The following is an 18,648-nucleotide window of genomic DNA, read 5'->3' on the forward strand; positions in this document are numbered from 1 at the left end:
TCGTCTTGCGAGACGCCTCGCACAACGCAAAACGCTGTTGTCTTGCGAGTTTTTCATTGTGCGAGCATTCGTCTTGCAGCGTATTACTGTATATTTACTTTAATTTGGCAGGTGTTGGATACCACATTATAAAATGTTAAGCTTCTGAGTGATTCTGGAATAACATTTTGATTTAGGCTTCCTCTTTAATAGTAAACTTTCCTTTTCTCCTTTCTCCAATTAAAGGTTTTTATGCTCTAAGATTCTTGCTTTCACCAGTCTAATAGTACTCCCTATGTACCATAATTTACAATTGCATTGTAGGGCATACACAACTCCCCGAGAATTACAATTCGTAAAAGACTCCAACTGGACAGGTTCGCAAGAACCAGGTATTGTAAATTCCTTAATTTCTTGCATTAATTCACAGGCTAGAGTTGCCATATTCCAAACAGTGAAAATCTGAACTGAATTTTTTTTGAGCTTTTGGGGCAAAACCTCAAAATTGCTGTTTCTGAGCTATTTTTTATGGGAAAATGGCTCCCATACATCCAGGTTCCTGTGGTTGAGGCCTTGTCATCTGACAGAGCCGTCCCCAGCCTCCCCACCCCCTGCTTCTTCTGATGTAATAAACGAGTTAGTCTGAAAGGTGGTGGCTGCTGTGAGGCTCCCTTGGCGGTCTGAGTGCAAAACAGACCACAGAGTACACGGCTTCCAAACCTACCCCACATTCCCCATTCCCATTTCTCTTCCACGTATTATTGGATTGTGATGTTGGCTTAGATCAGGCACCCCCAAACTCAGCCCTCCAGATGTTTTGGGACTACAACTCCCATCGTCCCTAGCTAACAGGACCAGTGGTCAGGGATGATGGGAATTGTAGTCCCAAAACATCTGGAGGGCCGAGTTTGGGGATGCCTGGCTTAGATGGTGGGTTTTGATCCCCTCCTTTACTACAGTCACCCCCAAACAACCCTGGGAAGTGTAGTATGTTAAGGGTGCTGAGAATTGTGGGGAGGCCCCTACTCCTCTCACATAGTTTAACAGACAATCCCTCTTCATAGGGAACTATGCAGCTCTGCGTGGGCAATGGGGAGGGTTTTTTTTCCCTATGGCTTCCAGCACCCTTGAAACTACGCTTCCTATGGTTCTTAGGGAGAAGATGTACCTGTTTAAAGTGGTAAGATACTGGCTTAAATGTATTGTGCCGACAGGGCCCCAGTCTTAAGCAAGACACACAGGAGAAAGTGAATTTCACAAAAAAAAAAAACTGACTAATTTTTTTATTTAAAAAACATTTTTTAAAAAAGAGCAGGAAATTTTAAGTAACCAAAGAATAACAAAGCAAAGGCAGTAGATTCCTTCTGAGCAGGTTCCGTAATCCTTAACAAAGGAGCAACTCTGAAGAAACATTGTGTCCAAAATTAAACCAGTTTTTTCTTACTTGATCCCCCCCCCGAGCTACTCTGCATTGGGAGGGGGGCCAGAATAGCCCCACTGCAAAGCCAAGGAGGGCACAAAGGCAACACCCCCTTCCCTGCTGTTGCCTATCAGCAACTACTCTCAGAGGTAAACTGCTCCTAAACAGGGGGCTCCATATAGTTATCATTACCTCTTGTGGTGAGCTCAGGTGCTGAGTGCTCGCAGCTATTTATCCAAAAACAGGTCATTGAGAAACAAGAAGGGAGGTATTAGCATGCTCAGAGGGAACACCAAGGTTCTGCAGAAATACAAAAAAAGATCCCCAAACCCCGCAATATTAAAAAAAACCCAGGACAGCCCAATAAGGACTGAGCATGCTCAGTGACAACCAAGTGCTATGTGTTTGCTCGGAAGAGGGGAATGGAATGGCTGGCTGGCTGGCTGGCTGCAGTGCTGAACATTAACATTCCAGAGGTCTTGTATGCCTTGAAAAATAGCCCATCCTCCATGAATACAGTGGTGCCTCGCTAGACGAAATTAATTCGTTCCACAGGTCTTTTCTTATAGCGAAAAATTCGTCTAGTGAATCCCATAGGAATGCATTGAATTTTTTTGAATTTTTTTTTTTTTGCCCATAGGAACGCATTAATTGAATTTCAATGCATTCCTATGGGAAACCGCGATTCGCTAGACGATTTTTTCGTAAAACGCATTCGTCTAGAGAGGCAAGCTCCGCTCGAAAAATCCTTTCGTTAAGCGGAAATTTCATTAAGCAGGGCATTCGTTAAGCGAGGCACCACTGTATATCAAAACCCACTTTAACACCACCACCAATTATTTTGATCCGGCTCACAAATAATTCCACCTCTACTGCCATCTATCCCTTTGGGTTCTGATATAGAACGAACATCAAAAACACTAAAATGAGCAAGAACCTAATCCCACCTCCCCATACAAAAGTAACCACCCCCATTGCCAGCAGGTATCAAGTCCATTTACACAACCTAATCCTATGTAGGTTTACTCCAAAGTAATTCCCTTCTGTGTTCAGCTAAGTGCACACAGGATTACAGCTACATAGGTCTACAAATGTCTAACTCATCCGCCTCCAACTGTTTCTTCTATTTATTTATTTATTTTCCAAACAGCATACAAATGGCATAAAGAGATGCATACTTTTCAAAAAGGCATGAGGAAGATGAAGTACATCCAGAGAGGAGCAAAGAAGGGGAGATACATATAAGCACAAGGGGGAAAGGAACCAGAGAGCAGAGAATTCATTCGGCCAAGCAGCAAGTCATTCGATTTCCACTTGGACGGCAACTTGGCTCCACAAGCAGAAAGATGATCAGGTTCCAATTCAGTTTGACAACGGCATCCTTTAGAGGTCTCTACTCTTCCGTTTTCTTCAGATCCAGCCCTGCATAAGAATGGATTTCTTTTAAAAGCATGTATACATCCTTGTTGCTTTTGTCTTTACCCAAACCCACAAATCCCCTCTTTCCAAACTTGTCTTTGGTCGCATCCACACCATGCACTTAAAAGCACAAAACAATCCCTGGAACTGTAGCTCACCTCCTGCCCCGAAGTAGTACAATTTCCTCCCACCTTCTTCCCCAAGCCTAGCTAGTGCTCTCCCAGTTTTGGGAAGGTGGGGAAGCTTTAGGGTAAGGTTACCAGACGTCCCCGTTTCCTGGGGTCTAGCCCCCGGATTTACAACTCAATCCCCTGACAAAATCCATTGAAGTTGAAAAGTGTACCTGGATTCATTGAAAAAAACCTCGTAACCTTACTTTAGGGCCCTGTCAGAGCCCTCGTGCCTTCTTCTCAAAGTTGGGCACCTCCTTACCTGGGCTTTGCGGTGCCTCCTTCCCAAAGCCTTTGGGAAGACAGTGTGAGGGCTGGGGCAGGGGGCAAATTTGGCCTCGCACAGGGAGCCATAGTACCCAAGTCTGCCACTGCCTCAAGAAACCAGCACCCGTGGGATTCCCCAGGGTGGGGAATGTGCTTTAAAAATACAGTATGGTGTGGGTGGTGACCTTTCTGTTTTTCAAAACACATCAGGCCTTTCTTCTACCAAGTCGGGTCATTTGTCTCCCTGGGCCAGTGTTATCCACTCTTGTCTGGCAGCAACTCTCAGGACAGACTCTATCACTAGCAACCTAGTTTTCAATGCTAGCTGCCTAGTCCTTTTAATACAGGGAATGGCAGGGATTGAACCTGATGGCGAAGTCGGAGCCCTACCACTGAGTGGTAAGGATGGGCAGAAGACGGTAGATAATAATAATAATAATAATAATAATAATAATAATAATAATAATAATAATAATATAATTTATTATTTATACCCCACCCACCTGGCTGAATCTCCCCAACCACTCTGGGCGGCTCCCAATTGAATATTAAAACAATAATACTGATAGATCTCTAGGTGATTTGCTGATGGTTCCATAGATAAATTTAGGGTTCGTTCTCAGTTATGGGATAAACCTGGGTCAGGGTTGCATAGGATGAAAACGATGCTCTGTGTTTGCTTTAAAGGCCTTCACATGAAAACTAGCATGGCACGGAGAGAGGGTGGGATTCAAGCAAGTCACATGCAAGGAATGAGGTCTATTTGTGCAGCAGACTTTGCACATATGGGACCTGCTCTGGAGGTTTAATTAAGAAAATGTGTGTACTACAGCTATGAGTAGTTAACTCCATCCAAATTCCAATAAAAGTATGTAATATACATTGTGATGGGGAGCAGGGATGTGGGAGATGAATCAAGCAGCATGTGCTAACAACACCAGAGAATCTCTTGAACCTTTGGCCTCAGTGGAAAAAGAGGAATAAATAGCATGCGTCTGGCCACTTTTATTACTGCCCCCTTAGGGTGTTTTTTTTTTTTAATGTAGTGATTTTGCCTGACGGCACTGTGGGTTGATAAAAGAATGCTAATGTTCCTTGATTGCTAGAAAACGTATCCCCTCCTTTTGGAATGGGGTGCCCATCAGAGTCTGAGAAGGTCACAATCATCAACCTAGACTGGAATGGGGCCTGGAAGGAGTTTGCAGCCAGGTTTATACAGTCACTAGTGGTTTTCAGCCCGTTTAATAACGGGCGCTAGAATCCTGGGGTTCGGAGAAGCGCTTGCGCAGCGCTTCTCCGAACCCTGGGACCTGTCCTTGCTGTCGGTGGCAGGGGGACAGGAACAGAGGAGGAGAAAGCGCTGCTTTTTCCTCCTCCGTTCCTCTCCCACAGCCGCCGACAGCAAGGAGACATCCCAGGGTTCGGAGAAGCGCTTGCGCAGCGCTTCTCCGAACCCTGGGACCTGTCATTGCTGTCGGCAGCAAGGGGACAGGAACGGAGGAGGAGAAAGCGCTGCTTTCTCCTCCTCCGTTCCTCTCCCGCAGCCGCCGACAGCAAGGAGACATCCCAGGGTTCGGAGAAGCGCTTGCGCAGCGCTTCTCCGAACCCTGGGACCTGTCATTGCTGTCGGCAGCAAGGGGACAGGAACGGAGGAGGAGAAAGCGCTGCTTTCTCCTCCTCCGTTCCTCTCCCGCAGCCGCCGACAGCAAGACCTCCTCCCAGGGTTCGGAGAAGCGCTTGCGCAGCGCTTCTCCGAACCCTGGGACCTGTCATTGCTGTCGGCGGCAAGGGGACAGGAACGGAGGAGGAGAAAGCGCTGCTTTCTCCTCCTCCGTTCCTCTCCCGCAGCCGCCGACAGCAAGACCTCCTCCCAGGGTTCGGAGAAGCGCTTGCGCAGCGCTTCTCCGAACCCTGGGACCTGTCATTGCTGTCGGCGGCAAGGGGACAGGAACGGAGGAGGAGAAAGCGCTGCTTTCTCCTCCTCCGTTCCTCTCCCGCAGCCGCCGACAGCAAGACCTCCTCCCAGGGTTCGGAGAAGCGCTTGCGCAGCGCTTCTCCGAACCCTGGGACCTGTCATTGCTGTCGGCAGCAAGGGGACAGGAACGGAGGAGGAGAAAGCGCTGCTTTCTCCTCCTCCGTTCCTCTCCCGCAGCCGCCGACAGCAAGACCTCCTCCCAGGGTTCGGAGAAGCGCTTGCGCAGCGCTTCTCCGAACCCTGGGACCTGTCATTGCTGTCGGCAGCAAGGGGACAGGAACGGAGGAGGAGAAAGCGCTGCTTTCCCGTTCCTCCTCCGTTCCTCTCCTCCTCCGTTCCTCTCCCGCAGCCGCCGACAGCAAGACCTCCTCCCAGGGTTCGGAGAAGCGCTTGCGCAGCGCTTCTCCGAACCCTGGGACCTGTCATTGCTGTCGGTGGCAGGGGGACAGGAACGGAGGAGGAGAAAGCGCTGCTTTCTCCTCCTCCGTTCCTCTCCCGCAGCCGCCGACAGCAAGGAGACCTCCCAGGGTTCGGAGAAGCGCTTGCGCAGCGCTTCTCCGAACCCTGGGACCCGTCCTTGCTGTCGGCGGCAGGGGGACAGGAACGGAGGAGCGCTTTCTCCTTCCTTCCTCTCCCCCAGCCGCCGACAGGAAGGACGCGCGCACTCTCCCCCCCCACCTCCTCCAACCGCCGCTCCTCACGGGCAGTGAGGCGGTGTCCGGCGGGAGCGGCGGTTGGAGGAGTCAGAGGGGGGGGAAGAGTGCGCGCGGGCAGTCTCTGCTGTCCAATCCCTGTGTCTCTGGGGTACATGCGCAGTGACCCAGGGACACACGGGACAGCTTGGACGCAGGGACAACTTGGACATTATTATATAGGATACCTCGGTTTGAGAATGCTCCGGTTTGAGTACTTTCAGTTGAAGTACTCCACGGACCTGGAAGTGTTTACTTTCGGGTTCTGCGGCGTGCACATGCGCAGAAGCAATCTGTGCAGTCCGTGCATGCGCACAAGCGCTCTATCGGCGCTTCGCGCACATGCGGAAGAGGCGCTCGGTTTAAGTACTTTTCGGGGAGCGAATGGCACCCTGGAACCAAATGAGTACAGTGGTACCTCAGTTTATAAACACAATTGGTTCCGGAAGTCTGTTCATAAACCAAAGCATTCATAAACCGAAGCAAACTTTCCCACTGAAAGTAATGGAAAGTGGATTAATCCGTTCTAGAGGATGAAAAAAAACCCTAAAGCAGCAATTTAACGGAGCGCTTCCGTGGCTGCAGCCCAGTCGCGGAAGTGCTCCCCGGGCTCTGGGAGGCATCGGAACGAAGGCCCGGCCTCCCCGAAAGTAGCAGACACTCCGGTGTCTTTGGGGAGGTTTGGCCTTCGCTCTGATGCCTTCGGGGAGGCCGGGTCTTCGCTCCGGGCCTCCAGGAGCCATCAGAGCGAAGGCCCGGCCTCCCCGAAGGCATCGGACGCTCAGTAGGCCTTGGGCACCTTGGTTTACGAACTTCCGGGTTAGGAGTGTTCGTAAACCGAAAATTCGTAAACCGAGGTGTTCGTAAACCGAGGTACCACTGTACTTAAACCGAGGTACCACTGTAAGTGAGTCACAAGATTACCGTATTTTTCGCTCCATGACGCACTTTTTTCTTCCTAAAAAGTAAGAGGAGATTCTGTGCGTCTTATGGAGCGAATGCATGGTCCCTGGAGCCAGATTACCCAGGGGGAAAGGCAGATGGTGCTTTTTTCCCCCTTAGAAAGAGCTAAAGGCTAACAAGAGGGAAAGAGGGTGTTGAAACAGAAGCCACTCAGCAGGGAGGGAGATAAGGGATGCTAGCTCCCTTCCTGGCCCCGTCCCCTTGCCCATGCCCCCAGCAACATGTGACTGGCTGATTAGATTATCAGTCTGGAAACTGTAGAAATGGCTCCCTTTCCTTTCTTAAAGAAGCTGCAGAACTGTGAGTTGAACCCCATAAAAACAGGATTTTTTCCCTTTGCAATGTAAGCTCAACAGCTTTGAGCTGATCCTCAAAAATGGAGCTTTCCCCCTTTGCAAAAGAAGCTGCACAACTTTGAGCTGATGCTCAAAAAAACGGGGCTTTCCCCCTTCACAAAATAAGCTGCACAACTGTGAGCTGATCCCAAAAAAACCCCACAGGGCTTCCCCCCTTTCCTCCTCTAAAAATTAGGTGCGTCTTTTGGTCAGGTCCGTCTTATGGAGCGAAAAATACGGTAAATAAAGGAAAGAGGGAAGGAATTAAAAAAGCTGGAGGACACAAATGAAATATGCAAAAGGTCACAGGCCAACAATCTGCATGAAGTACATGTTGCCTGGGTGTCAGGTCATTTCTCCCAATAAAGAGTTTTTGTAAGTACTTTTACAACTCAGTTCAATTCTATTCAATTCAGTTATTCAATTCAATTACCTCACAGGGTTCTTGTGATGATATAAGATGGGTGCAAAAAGACATCGTCAGATGGAAGCTCTTCTTCGGTTTTGATCGTTTCTGGAGATTCTTTCCTCGGTCCGTGGATTTTCTGGTGGCTAACAAGGTGTGTCCTGCGATTGAACCTTTTCCCACAGTCAGGGCATCCGTAGGGTCTCTCTCCAGTGTGGATTCTCTGATGGCTGATAAGGTTTGTGCTGCGATTGAACTTCTTCCCGCAATCTGTGCATTCAAACGGTTTCTCCCCCGTGTGGATTTTCTGGTGCATCTTCAGGCCTGACCGGCGGCAAAAACTTTCTCCACAATCTGAGCATGTGTGCAGCTCCCTGGCTGTGTGAATGCTCTGATGTCTAATGAGGTGCTTGTTCCGGCTGAAACTTTCGCCGCACTCGGAGCATTTGAACGTCTTTTCCCCCGTGTGGTTCTTCTGGTGCCTAATGTAAGTCGATCGATCGCAAAAGCTCTTGCTGCAGAGCAGGCATTTGTACGGTTTCTCGCCCGTGTGGCTTCTCTGGTGCGTTATGAGATGGTGGCTCTGGCTGAAGCTTTTCCCACATGCGGTGCATTTGTACGGCCTGTCTCCAGTGTGAAGCCTCTCGTGTCTCACCAGACTCGACTTATCGCAAAACTGTTTGCTGCAGGAGGAGCACGAGAATGGCTTCTCGCCCGTGTGCATTCTCTGATGTGAAATAAGGTTTGAATTCCGACTGAACCCCTTCCCGCAGTCCAAGCATTTGAACGGCTTCACTCCCGCGTGGATTTTGCTGTGGTTATTGAGATGGGAGCTCCGCCGGAAGTTTTTGCCGCAATCTGCACATTCGTACGGCTTCTCCCGGCCATGGACTCTTATATGCATGATGAAGCCAGCTCTGGAGACAAACACTTTGCCACAATCGGAGCAGTCATACAGTTCCTGCCCTGAGTTGTTCCTCTGATGTCTGTTGAGGCCGTGGAACAATCTATCACTTGGCCTCTTTAATTTGGGTGCTGCCTGTTCGGCTGCTGTTTCACCCTCCGGCGCAACGGATTCATTCCTATGCTCTTCTGTTCCGTATTCCTTTGACTCCGCTGGTTTTGAAATTGTCTCTTCAAAGTCCTGGCAGCTCTCTCCTTCTAGTGGCATCCCGTCATTTTCATCCTGACCTTCGTCACCTGATATTAATATAAGAATAATGAAAATCATCATTCTTTCTATTTCTGATGTTATATAAGAATAATGAAAACCATCATTCTTTCTATTTCTGATGTTCAGGTTGCGAGTGGTGTTGCTGATGTAGCCAAAACCCCATCTGGTAAGCAGGCTGAGACCCTACCTGCCTGCGGACTGTCTTGCCAGAGTGGTGCATGCTCTGGTTATCTCCCGCTTGGATTACTGCAATGCGCTCTATGTGGGGCTGCCTTTGAAGGTGACCTGGAAACTACAACTAATCCAGAATGCAGCAGCTAGACTGGTGACTGGGAGCGGCCGCCGAGACCACATAACACCGGTCCTGAGAGATCTACACTGGCTCCCAGTACGTTTCCGAGCACAATTCAAAGTGTTGGTGTTGAGCTTTAAAGCCCTAAATGGCCTTGTTCCAGTATACCTGAAGGAGCTTCTCCACCCCCATTGTTCTGCCCGGAGACTAAAGTCCAGTTCCGAGGGCCTTCTGGCGGTTCTCTCGCTGCGAGAAGCCAAGTTACAGGGAACCAGGTAGAGGGCCTTCTTAGTAGTGGTGCCCACCCTGTGGAACGCCCTCCCACCAGATGTCAAAGAGAAAAACAGCTACCAGACTTTTAGAAGACATCTGAAGGCAGCCCTGTTTAGGGAAGCTTTTAATATTTAATGCTGTATTGTTTTAATATTCAATTGGGAGCCGCCCAGAGTGGCTGGGGAGACTCGGCCAGATGGGTGGGGTATAAATAAAAAATTATTATTATTATCATCACAAAACACAGGATTTGGGGTGGTGTTAGGGAAGAACTAAGCTACCTGCAAGGTGATTGGTTAGTTAGTTAAATATTTTTATTTATTTGCTATGCCCATGGCAGAACGACTCCATTCACACAGAAGAGGGTGTGCGGAACCCCGAGATTTGCAGAAGTGCACAAAAATAATCTGGTGAATAAAACCCTAAAAGGGGGGACCCACAAAACAGTCAATGGAGGGATGAACTTGCTCACTGGCCATAGAATACTGATTGACATTTTAGGGGAGGAGGGGCAGCTGTGGGACAGCAAACCAGGAGAAGGAATGGGCTGAAGTGGCTGGAATCCTGAAAAGAGGCACGCCATGGTGTAACACGTTGTTGCAGGTCCTGCACGCCATAATTACAATAGGCATTTATGCAGGAACATAGAAGCAGTGGAGGCTGGTGCGCATTGGGGCTGGTGGGGCGGAAAGCAGACCAACAGAATCAATGACAGGCGGAGACAATAAATGCCAGCTGTATTCCCCAGCCTCCTCCCTCCCTAGTTCCACAAGTGCCAACCCCAAGGAAGGAGCTGACAGGCAATGCCAACACCTGGGGTAGCTGTAAGTTTAAAAGGTTTAAAAAAAGGCAGCTGGCAAAGGAGAACTTGAAGTTGGTGGCAGGGCTGGGCCATATCTGGTTTTCAACATTTGCGATATATCGCCAGCTAAACATGGTGATCTATTGATATAGGACAATGTCTGAAATAAGGATGGAGCTGGTTTTCAACTTTGTGATATATCACCAGCTAAACATCTTGATATATCAATATATCCCAATGTCTGAAATAAGGATGGAGCTACGTAGACGCACTGGCTGGATTCGCGGTTTCCCCCACATTGTGATTTTTGCACCCCACACACACACACACACACACACACACAATTTGCAATATATTGCCAGGTCAATAACTATGAAGTCCATATCACGATATGGACTTCAAACTGGTTTTGAGTGACAAATCAATATATAGCCCAGCCCTAGTTGTTGGGGCAGTGCCTCATTTATCTAACAGACCCACTGCGTAGAACCTGTTTTAAACCAGGCCAAATTATTTGTCCATTGAGCCCAATATGTTCTGCTCTGTATGTTCTCTGTAATCTTTCAAAGAAGGCTTTCTTGTCAGCTGGTACTCCATCCTTTTTAAATTGGGAGATGCTAGGAATCGAAGCTGTGAAATTAGGTGGTGGAACATGTGCTCTATTAGACTAATAATAATAATAATAATAATAATAATAATAATAATAATAATAAAAAAAGTTATTATTTATACCCCGCCCATCTGGCTGGGTTTCCCCAGCCACTCTGGGCGGCTTCCGACAGAAAAATAAAATGCAACAATTTGTTAAACATTAAAAGCCTCCCTAAACAGGGCTGCCTTCAGATGTCTTCTAAAAATCTGGTAGCTTTTTTTCTCTTTGACATCTGATGGGAGGGCGTTCCACAGGGCAGGCGCCACTACCGAGAAGGCCCTCTGCCTGGTTACCTGCAACTTGGTTTCTCGCAACGAGGGATCTGCCAGAAGGCCCTCAGCTAGGGGAACACCCACCTGTCCCCAGAGCAAAATGGCATATGTAACAGAAGTTTTGAAAAGGAAACAAGAACAAGATAAGCAAGTGAACAACTTGCTTCCAGTGCAACTCATCCTTGCCTAGCAGACTGGCTTCTTCTTCCTCCTCCTCCTCATCTTCCCCCTCCTCCTTGACCTCCCTGTAGAGCTGCCTGAGGGTCAGATCCAGCGAAGAACCTTCTCCCGCAGAGAAATTCACAGCAGCCTCCTCTTTCATTCCCACCTGAAACAACGGGAGAGAATTTCAGTCCAAGATGGCTCAAAGGTGGGGCACATAAGACGAGTCCTCTTGGATCAGACCAACATCCCATTTCCTGCCATGGCCAGTCAGAGGCCTCCGGGAAGCCCACAAGCAGGTCTAAAAGTCAACAGCCCTCCCCAAGGCAGAGATGTCTATACTGCATTCACCTATTGTGGCTAAAGAGCCGTTGGTAAGCTCATTCGCTACAAATTCCTCATCCCCTTTTAAAGCTGTCTGAGCAGGTGGCTGTCACCTCATCTTGTGGGAGTGAGTTCCATAAGCTCAGTCACACATTTTGCTTGAAGAAGTGTGGTATCCTGCCCCCCCCCCCAAATCCATTACCTAATCTACCGATCATCAATTTCACTGGAGGATATTTCCCACCCCACTCACCCTGCTGCAAAGTCTAGCGTTGCAAAGAACAAAAACATTTCTGTTTCTTTCTCTTCATCATGCATGAATGCTGTAAATATCCCTCATGTCCCTCCTCACTTTTGTTGCATCTTTCCCCCCTCCGGAAGCAAAAAAGCCTTTCCTTGTAAAGAAAGTGCTCCATGGGGCATTTTTTGCTTGACCTGTTTTGCATCTCTCCCAGTCACACGAAGCGACTATTACCAGAATGACTCATCCCATAAGCCAGGGAAAGGGAACCGGGTCCAGCCAGTGGGCTGGATCCTGACCCACCCGACTGCCAATCACCTGACACCACAACAATGTCAGGTGACTTGTTTCCGTTTGCCTGGGTGGTTTGAAAAAAACCAAATACAGCACTGCACTGCATGTCTTCAGCTGACATGTGGCAATTGCAAACTGCCGGGCTTCGCAGGTACTGACGAGGAACTGATTCTTCAGTGCTTGCTGCTGTGATCATCTGTGCTCGCAAAGGCACAGGGCTCAAATGGCCCGGCAAGACAACCTAGGAGGCTTAAGTGGCCCCAATTAGGCCCACAGACCCCAGGTTCCCCACTACTGCCGCCAGCTAAGTACCACAGCTTAAACATACATCCTACCACCAATAGCACGGCCTGCTCAGGACCATTGAGAATAAAATACCTGTTGGTCCTGCCTCTGAGCCTCTCGCTGCCTCAGGAGAAAATGCTCAGCAAGGGCTACAGCGTGGAAGCAGCTCTCTGAATCACGTTCTCGGATCCAGCTCAACATTTCCGGGGGCAGGATGGCCAAGAATTGCTCCAGAATCACCAGCTCCAGGATCTCCTCTTTGGTGTGCCTCTCTGGCATGAGCCACTGGTGGCAAAACTTCCGGAGTTGACAGTAGGCCTCCCATGGCCCCTCGGCTTCTTCATAGCCAAACTTCCGGAAGCGCTGGCGCTGGCATTCGGGACTGGCGGACTCTGTGGCCTCGGCCTCGCTTGCCTGCTCATCGCTGCATCCGCTGTCACTTTTCACACCCTCTTGGGCTGTCCGGGTGCGTCCCGTCCCGAGCCGGGGCCTTGTCCTGCCTTTAGCCCACCGGCTGGTGGCCGCTGCTCCTTTGGAGTGGGAAAGGGAATCCTTATCATCGTCCTTCAATGCTGTCTCTTCCAATTCCAGGTCTCCCTGCCCTGACAGAGGGGACTGTGAGGCATCTGGGAAGTCTTGCCACTGCCCGTCCCACTGCTGGGATGACGGTCCTTCACCCACTTCCTGTTTAATGCCTTGTGGTGACGCCGCAACAATAACCGTCTGCACCTCGGAGGCCAGGGAGGTCTCCCCAGTTCTTTGCAGCCCTCGCCTGGATCCAGTTTCTCGCCTCTCCATTTTTATTTCTGGCTTCACGTGCTGGTCAAACTCGTGAAGATCCAGGGGCGAGAATTGTGCTGCCTTCTCTGTCGTCATTTTCCACCCACCACCCTCTCTCTTTTTAAAAAAATAATCAATGATCCTAGCTCAGCTCTGTCCCTCCATCCCCTTTCAGGCAGACGTAGTGGAAAGCTTCTTTCCTTCGTAACTGCAATTACAGCAAGGCAGCAGCAAGCTGGAGCAGAACTGTAACTATGATAAGAGTTTCAGTGACTGAGACTTCCAGGTATAGGGGGTATATAAATTCAATAAATAATAATAAGGATAATAAGGAGCTCAGGCTGATGCAAATCTTCCTCAGATGTCTTCGCTCATCTGCGGCTGTCCTGAAGGACAAAAAGCACAAATAACAAGTGAGGCAACAAGGAGAACATTGCTCTTCTCCCTAGTAAGAAGTGTATTTTGGGTTTTTTTACAAGTGGAACCTGCAGCAAAAATGGTGCATTGTGTCCTCACCTCTAAAGAGGAACACTGCTTTTCAGGCTTCCAGTTAGCCAGGACACTTCATTTCATTCTCCAATTTCACTTACTCTCTCTCCCCTGCCCCCAGTACAGTGGTACCTCAGGTTACAGACACTTCAGGTTATAGACTCTGCTAACCCAGAAATAGTACCTCAGTTAAGAACTTTGCTTCAGGATGAGAACAGAAATCGTGCTCCGGCGGCACAGCGGCAGCAGGAGGCCCCATTAGCTAAAGTGGTACCTCAGGTTAAGAACAGTTTCAGGTTAAGAACAGACCTCCAGAATGAATTAAGTTCTTAACCTGAGGTACCACTGTATATTCTTGTACAGCAGCAAACATGGATAGCACAGTTGGTTAAGAGTGTGATGCTGATAATACCAAGGTCGAATGCATATTCCTGCATTGCAGGGGGTTGGACTAGATGATCCTTAGGGTCCCTTCCAATCTTACGATTCTATTATGTGGATCCCACCAATCCTAGCTATAACCTCCCTCCGTTTCTCCGCGACCCCATTGTGGCTTAAAAGTTGTCAGCGCTCAACATGTGAGCCCATTATTACGAGGAGTGATTTATTTTAGCACATTCATTTCTCACCCTTTCAAGGCTGTGTACAGAGTTGTGGTCCCCCCCCCCTCAGTTACCCTAGAACAAGCCAGGAGGTTTTTTTTTAAGCTTTGATGCAAGAATGGCACCAAAGTAGACATCAGGTGAGTGCATTTTATAATTAAGATGCCACCACCAGAAATTCAGTTTCTATCGTAACACCCAGGCAGTCTTGCATACAAGTACTAACCAAGCGACGTATTTTTTTGCTCTATAAGACGCACCTGACCATAAGATGCACCTAGTTTTTTTAAAGAGAAAAACAAGGAAAAAAATATTCTGAATCAAATGTATTAAACCAGGCATGTCCAACAGGTAGATCGTGATATACTGGTAGATCACTGGATGTCTGTGGTAGATCACTGGCTCCCCCCAAAAAACTCAGCAACTCCCCTAAAAAAAAAGCTCTACATCTTTGCCACGGAGGGAGATGCTGCCTTCACGGAGAGGAGCCTGGGGGTGTGGGGTCAGGGAGGGAGATGCTGCCTTCACAGAGGGGAGCGGCGGAGGAAGGGGCAGCCCGAAAGGGCTGCTTTTGGGCTGCCCCTTCCTCCCCCACCCCCTTTATCACTGGCTGTGGCAACAGGGGAGGAATGGGCAGCCCGAAAGCGGTGCTTTTGGGCTGCTCATTCCTCTGCCGCTGCCAGGAGCCATGGCTCTGGCAGCAGAGGCATCCCTCCGTTGGCAACTGCAGCGGCAGCCGAGGGATCCCACTGCCGTCCAGTGCCTTCGCTCCCTAAGACGCACAGACATTTCTCCTTCCTTTCTAGGAGAGAAAAAGTGTGTCTTATGGAACGAAAAATACGGTGCTGACCCTGCTTAGCTTCCAAGAGCAGGCAAGACTGAGCATGCTCAGATGAAAAAATGAGCAGGCGAATGTGGAGCATTCTGTCACCAAGCTGTGAAGAGCAACATTATGGGAGAGGTGTTTCCAGCTACCCCACTTCATGTCTTGGGAAGACTTGCAAGTTAGGAGGAGAGGGACTCTGAGCAACTGAGCCCTGGGATCATCATCCAAGGTGCTTCTTCATGTGCTTCCTTCACTAGAGGCTTGGAGGGCAGCAACATGGGAACGGCCTTTTAAGTTGTGGCTCCCCATTTGTGGAATGCTCTCCCAACTGAGGTTCACCTGGTGCCTTAGGTGGCAGGCAAAAACATTTCTCTATAACCAGGCCTTTGGCTGATTAACATTATATGGCCTTTTAAATGTGTTTGTGGCACTATTGGTTTGTTTTTGTTTTATTATGTCTTTTGTATTCACATTTTGTTTTTTATTTTTGTGAATTGCCTCGTGATCTTTGAATGAAGGGCGGTATACAAATTTAATGAATGAATGAATGAATAAAAATAACATCATGGGAAAGGGGTTTCTAGGACCAAGATGAAACTGTCAAGCTTCCTTGTTAACTTTGCTATTGGATATTATGCTATCTTCTTATATTTATAGTACTGAAATGTTGTTGTTGTTTCATATGTTGCTACATTTGATATTGTGTTGTTGCTTTATTGTGCAATTTTGTAATTGTTTCGCAGTGCTTGGCTTTGAAATACATTTCTGCTTCATTTGTTGCAAGCCGCTTTGAGCAATTTTTTTTGTGGGGAGTGGAAAAGCAGCATACAAATAAAACACTGAATGAATGAAGAGCTTTAAAGGTTAAAACACACACTTTGAACTGAGCGTGGGAACACTTGGGGAGCCAGTGGCAAGGAGTACCATAGCTCAGCTTTCCTCAAGTTAAATACAGGCATTTTCTCCAGGGATATTGTGGAATCTGCTGAACCAGAGGCTCGAAATAAGAGATTGCTTTTCCCATTATTTTCCCCCCTTCTCACACCCACATGCCTCTCAAAGGACTTTATTTTCCTGTTCTCCTACTGGCATAGCTGCCAAGTTTTCCCTTTTCTCGTGAGGAAGCCTATTCAGCATAAGGGAAAATCCCTTAAAAAAAGGGATAACTTGGCAGCTATGCCTACTGGTGAATGGAGGAAATAGAATCTATATGCCTCAATAGCCCCCACCCCACTCAGAAATTGCTCTGTAAGCAGTTTAGCCATCTGTATGCATGCCTTCTCAGAAAATGCAGAAATTAATTTGTTGAAACTTGTGTAATAGAGCCTTGCACATGCTGTTCTGCCCTGATAGAAAGTGGCTCTGATCAGAAATGAGAGAAGCCCATCAACCCCCCACTTTTGAGTTTGCCACAAAATGCTGTGTAAGCTGGCTATTCAAGAAAGTCAGTCACAAGAAGATGAGCTAACTGCTAACTGATGTCTGGTGTCTGTTTTAAAACTTGCATAGGTCAGCTGTATGGGCAAGAAACCAGCACAGGCTGGCAGATGCAGACAGGACAGGTGGGGGTGGGGGAGAGACTAGAAAGTTCTTACTTTGCAGTTTGGGCGAACAAGGGTGGGGAGCTAAACTGTTATTTTTGCCAGCTTGAGTAAAATTTTTCTTTTTTGCGGGCCTGCTCGTTTGTAACTCCCGTGCTTCTCTGAAAATAAGACACCGTTTATATTCCCCCCCAAAAAAAAACACACACACACTATGGCTTATTTTCAGAGGGTGTCTTTTTAAAAAATTAAGTATGGTACAGTTTAACCTACAAGGTTAAACTGCCTATCACTATGGCTTATTTTCGGGGTATGGCTTATATTCCTTGAATGCTTAAAAATCCTGCTATGGCTTATTTTATGGCTACTTCTTATTTTCGGAGAAACGGGCACTATAAGAAGGGTGCCCGAAACTGGTTCGGGGCCTCAGTCTTTGAGAGATATCTCACTGGGGTCACCTGCACAGGTCAATAATGCTGACCTTCTTTGGAAAAGTCCTATGTCCGTCTTATTGATGGAGATTCCTGCAACATTTCCACTCAGCTGTTTCCTTATTCTCCCACCCCACCTCAAGCTGCCAATTTCCCCTCCCCCCTTCTCCCTTGAGCTTTTACGTTTATTCCTTCTTCCAAAAAACCCTTTATTCTCTTATCCCATTATAGTTCCAGTTTTTAAGAAATCGTGACTTTGGAACTCCCTCCCTGGAGAGGTTAGACTGGCTCCCTCCTTGTCCTTCCACCGGCAGGTTAAGACTTTATTGTCCCAACAGACTTTGGGGGACTGACTGCTTTTTAGTGAAAGGACTGGCGCCCTGCTGCTTCTTAGTGCAATTTGTCTGAGATCTTCTCCCCACAGCATGGATTTTCCCAGCGCTAATTACATTGCACACCCAACTGTTGAATGGAAGTGCGGAAGGAGAGCGCAATTATGGGATGTCGAGCCCCGCTCCCCTCCCCCTCTTCCCCCGCCTGCAGCTCTTCTGCTCCCCAAGAACCTGGCAAACCCGCCTTCCAACTTACCGGTCCCGGGCGAGGCCTCCCTCCAGCTGCTCCCAATGGAAGCTGCGATGACAGCGGCTCTTGGCAGGGAACTTGGAGCTTCCTAGCAAACACAATCAGGCATGCATTTAAAAAAAAATTTTTTTTTTAACAAAGAGCAACAGAACAGTTTGCAAATTTGCAAGGGGAGAAAGAAGAAGGCGGCGGCGACCACCAGCTCCGGACGATTGTATTCGGCAGGAAGGAAGATTCTCCTCCTCCCCAAACCCTCTTCCTCTCTAGCCATTCTGAACTGCGCTGATTTAACCATCAGAGAACCACGGGATGCTTGAATGGACTATGCATTTTTCTTTTTCTTTTTAAAAGAGAAGGATCGGCATTAAAATGGCATGTACTCTGCTGGGGGGAGGGGAACCTGACATCTTACCGGCAGGCTGTATTAATCTGAAAGGGGCCGGGGGCCGGAGAGGGTCACGCTGGCCTTTCCGCCCCTTTCCTTCGATGAAAGAGAAGATCCTTTGTTTGAAAAGGGCCCTGAAAGGGTTAAGTGGAGAGAGAGCACCGATTTCCTAGATAGGCTTGAAAGGTCATGGAACGGCGCTGGATTCCTGTTCCGTCCCCTCCCCTTTGGCCGGAAGAGCGGGAGGGGGAATGTTGCAGCTGTCAGCTGTCACGGACCTCGTTCTTTGTAGTGCAATTGCAATTGCTGTGGCAGTTTTTCTTTTTCTGTTTTTAACAGCAAATATAATTAAACTTGAGATAATCATGGTCTATTTTCTGCCTGTTTACAGTGGTTGTTTCTAATGATTTCGGTGGCATCCCTTGGCAGGCTCATCTGGGGATAAAAACTGACCAAAGAAAGTGGTGGAAATCTGAAATAAATATGCTTAGGATTACACCCCCGGTTTTCTAGTGACTGTCCCCGTGATGGGTGAGGATGGGAGCAGGATTCCCAACAACAACTTAAGGCCCATAGAATCAGCCAGTGCTCCCCCCAGGGGGCACTCATGGGTAC

General features: G+C 48.3%; 1 protein-coding gene across 1 annotated transcript; it reads right to left on the bottom strand.

Annotated features, from left to right (window-relative positions):
* Positions 1-1,259: 1,259 nt before the first annotated feature.
* Positions 1,260-17,885, bottom strand: LOC118081118 (zinc finger protein 586). Its single transcript, XM_060270502.1, has 5 exons — positions 17,655-17,885; positions 12,491-13,563; positions 11,278-11,419; positions 7,654-8,826; positions 1,260-2,821 (listed from the first exon to the last, which is right to left on the bottom strand). The coding sequence occupies exons 2-4, from the start codon at positions 13,271-13,273 to the stop codon at positions 7,655-7,657; spliced, it is 2,097 nt and encodes a 698-aa protein (XP_060126485.1). The 5' UTR covers positions 13,274-13,563; positions 17,655-17,885; the 3' UTR covers positions 1,260-2,821; position 7,654.
* Between the last annotated feature and the right edge of the window lie 763 nt (positions 17,886-18,648).

This window comes from Zootoca vivipara, chromosome 2 (assembly GCF_963506605.1).
Source record: "Zootoca vivipara chromosome 2, rZooViv1.1, whole genome shotgun sequence".
NCBI lineage: Eukaryota > Metazoa > Chordata > Lepidosauria > Squamata > Lacertidae > Zootoca > Zootoca vivipara.